The sequence below is a fragment of the Buceros rhinoceros genome, unplaced genomic scaffold, assembly GCF_000710305.1.
Source record: "Buceros rhinoceros silvestris isolate BGI_N320 unplaced genomic scaffold, ASM71030v1 scaffold15879, whole genome shotgun sequence".
Lineage (NCBI taxonomy): Eukaryota > Metazoa > Chordata > Aves > Bucerotiformes > Bucerotidae > Buceros > Buceros rhinoceros.
Window position 1 is genome coordinate 20,102 of NW_010433451.1, and position 3,881 is coordinate 23,982.

Sequence of the window (3,881 nt, forward strand, 5' to 3'; positions counted from 1 at the left end):
AGCATTAATGAGGCTGAACCAGTCATGTAATTCCTTGGGATTTTTTGCCCTTCCTCTTCCGGAATCTTGACCAGCCACTCCATCCCACTCCCTTCCACCTCAGCCAACTGCTCCAGAGATCCTGGGTACAGGACTCATAAGGTCACGGCTTGGCCCCTTGGTTAATGATGTGGATGTGTTATCAGGGAACAGACACAACAGGAGGCAGAGTGCTGAGGGATGCATACACTTACAGGAATTTTCTTTAGGGGAAGAGCAAGAAAATGTAGGATTTTAGGAGGTTTAGGTTTATAAGAAAAATAGAAGACCTTTCTCCAAACCTTGACTCTGGCTTGTGACTTTGCATATGTAGTTATCTCTCACCACAATATAGGACTTGGGCTTGAGTACTAAAAGCATGAATGCAATTTAAGAAAATAACTGGAAAGCTCCAGAGTCCTGTCCGCAGTTAAGACTTCCTGCTATCAAAAAGCCAGCCCAGTTTTTGGTCTGGGCTGACACTGCCAAGATTTTGCACAGAGTCATTGCTGGGGTTCAGACTCGTGATACGGTGAAACTCTGACGAACTCAGATGTGACTGCACTGAACAATGCTGCCTCAGCAAGCTGTTTTGGGCACAGTTCCCTCTTCCTTTCCAGCATACCTTCCCAGCAAACTCATTAACCACACAGATGTACTACAAGTGTTTGGAGCAGAAATGAGAACAGAAGGAACAAAAGCAATTTTTCTACTGAAAGAGCTGGGGTTTCTCTTTGTTCTTCGTCTGCACCTTTCCCTGCTTGGGTGCGACACAAAGGAAATCTCTGCAGCTGATCTGGGACTTCACAAATGGAGGGATTATGTGCTACAGATTCTGACAGGCCCCTTTGATTACAGCCTGGCAAACACCACAACAGTAATCTCCTCTCTCAGATAAAGTCCATCAATCTTATTCTTACACCAAACTGTTCCCTTCTGCCCCTCAGACAGAGCTGGGAGAGAAGCTCTTCTCGAGAGGAATGCTAAAATCTTTCCTTCCTCTTCGCCCTCCTATTTTAACTTACTCTGGCCTCCCATCAAAGTCAGGTCAACACATATCCATTTTCTGTGCCGAGCTGACTGGTTTTCAATAAAAATTTCTCCTTCGTTTTGTAACAGAGACCAATAAAACTGCCCCTTTCTCATATTGGCCAAGATTCCAGCAATGTCATTTGCTCTTTATTGTTGCTACTGCTTTGTTTTGTTTCCTTTTTAGGTTTTTTTGTTGTTGTTGTTGGTTTTGGGGTTTTTTTGGCAAGGCACAGATCAATTTAACAAGATGAAAATGACTTAGACTTTCACTCAAGGTAAAATCTGCACTTTACAACCCAGGATGTGATTTACAATCCTGTCATTAAGCTCTGTTAATCCTGTTATTATGAAGATAAATAATTACCCATAGCGAAGAAAGGGATTCCCAACAGAGTAGAATTATATTTTCCATCAGTAATGAAAAATATCCCTGCCGCAGTGACACTGGAAATACAGATAGTGAGTACTCCCAAGAGTCCCAGGAAAGGTTTGCTACGCAGGCAGTCCTTCATGGAGCTTGAGAGGGTAGCAGTCAGGAGAATCAGCATCAGGCTCACCAAAATCTTGCCCCTGGCCAAGAGACTGGTCTGGTGGAAGTCCTTCCAGAGGCTAAAGGATGCTAGTGAGTAGAGCTGCAGATCTTGGTGATCCAGCTGCATCTTGTGCATCAGTTTACAGAATTCGCTCTCCCACTTCTCCCCAATGACGTCCTGGGTGACAGAGCCATACGTTTGGAGGTAGTAAGTGATTTGGATGGCTCTGGCTGATTTGACTCTCTGGTCCTTGCTGTTCGGCACTTCCATGACCCCTCCAAGCTGGTGGCCAATAAAACTGCTTCTTCCATCCTGGGAGAGAAAGTAAAAAAAGATGAGTATGTAGTTATCCCGCATGAGGTACGATACAGCGATACTCTCTGTCTCTACCTTCCTTTCACGGACATGCCGAGAGCTCCACTCAAAGGCCACTGCAGTCAACAGGAGTTGTGCCATTCACTCCAGTGGGACGCACCCCTGTTCACTTCACTTTAGGACATACCCCTGTTCCCTTCCACAGCTCTGTGTCTTACTCATTATAGAGCCATTTGCAATTCCATGCTGCAGTTCAGGGACTGCTCAGATACTCAGTGCAGTCCCAGACGTTCAGAGGCTGAAATGTAGCGTGCAAGCTCCTCACCCTGTAGAAGATGATCACTTTCCCACATTTTAACTCTAACAGACAACAAATCTCAAGTTACTGAAGTGTGAAATGTTTGAGTTGAAGACCAATTTCTGGAAGATTTGTGATTTCCTGACACTTTGGGAATGCTTTCAGAAAGTTGGAAATGTACAGAAAAAGAGGTCTGGTTCCTCAGTATACAGGTGTAAAGGTAGACAGATTCACAAAGTTTAATAGCTACACTGGCAGTAGAAAAATAAAATTACAATCAGATTTTTTCAATTGTTTATTTGAGATTTCATGGGTTTATATCAGTGGCACAGAGATAAGAACGCACCCTACACCTTGATTTAACCAGGATTTGGTTTTTATGTATATACATATATATATATAAAGAATATAGAGCTTATTCTGGTCTCACCTATTTCTGTATATGCTAGGACATAAATAACTCCATGGCAACCAGTAAAGGACACATCAGGTGCACTCAGGATCTGTCCCTCTATTGTTTACAAGACCACTTTTACTTCTTTGGTAGCAATATGTGGTTTCATTTAGATTTTTTTTTTTTTGTTGTTGTAAAAGAGGTTTAGTAAAAAAGATCCTGTAAGGAAGGTTCTTGCTTTCAAGCTACTGGTTATTCTAGTTCTCTAGAATAACTGTGATGTGCCCCTATCAAGACAAGGAAAGCTTGCATGAATTTAGAATACCAAACCCAGTTGCAAACTGAGGAAGAAGACTCAGTGGATTACATAAAAATGTCCTATCACTAGTCATTTCTTTGGTCACAAAACTCTAAACCTGGAAATTGTCTGTTGCACACCAAATAACAATATTTTGCTTTTTTCTCCTTGTAAACTGAACTGTAAATTTTCAGAATTCTTTCCTTGTGTATTCAATAAAATCACAAAAATCTCAAGCCAGTTAATGTATAAAGCATCTTTATAGATCAGCGAGTTCACATGAGATAATGCTCTTTGCCTAGGTGTGCTGTGGGAATGAGCTGGCTGACAGCTTGAATTTGGGAGATGCTCTGCCCTACACATGCACACATGGAAGCAGTCATCTGCAAAAGGCCAGAAGCATTTGGGAGAGGCACTTTTAATGTCTATTACATCCAACATTAACCATTTCCAGAAATGCCTGTGCTGCATGTAGGTCATTATCTGAAATTGCCAGATCTGCTTGTTGTAATGATTCTCATCCCAAGGAAAAATCAACGCAGCAAGGAACCAGGCTTTATGAAACACAGGTGTCTTCTGGTCTGTCTGCTCATAGAGCAAACAACAGAAATTGAGAGACAGCGCTGCAAATGTTTTATACACTCACCTTGTCTCTGGTCTGTAAAGGAGGTAATCCTCCCACTGAGAAATGTCTGCCTATGCCTGCTTTCAGGGCAGGAGCTCACTCTGTTTTCCGAATTTGCCTGCCACAGCCCAGGGAACGTGACAAAGTGCTTTTCAGAAGTTCATTTTCCCCCTATTCCCAGTTGTTATTTCCCATTGAAATAATGGCTTTTGGCAAGGTATCCTGGCACAAGCTGACATGAAAGGTGATCTGCAGCCTAATGCCAGCTTCTCAAATCACCTGAAGCCTCATTGCAAATGTCATATAAACAGAGACGTCTAGCACAGAGGGGCAGCTGGTGCTGTTTGGACAAAAAAAAAAAAAAAACC

The 3,881-nt window shown here is 42.5% G+C and overlaps 1 protein-coding gene across 1 annotated transcript in view; it reads right to left on the reverse strand.

Annotated features, from left to right (window-relative positions):
• Window positions 1–1,394: 1,394 nt before the first annotated feature.
• Window positions 1,395–3,881, reverse strand: part of LOC104500465 (patched domain-containing protein 4-like) — a 25,356-nt gene continuing 22,869 nt past the window's right edge. The window contains exon 2 of the mRNA XM_010144112.1: window positions 1,395–1,895. Coding sequence (XP_010142414.1) covers window positions 1,395–1,895 — 501 coding nt within the window. The remainder of the gene's footprint in view (window positions 1,896–3,881) is intronic.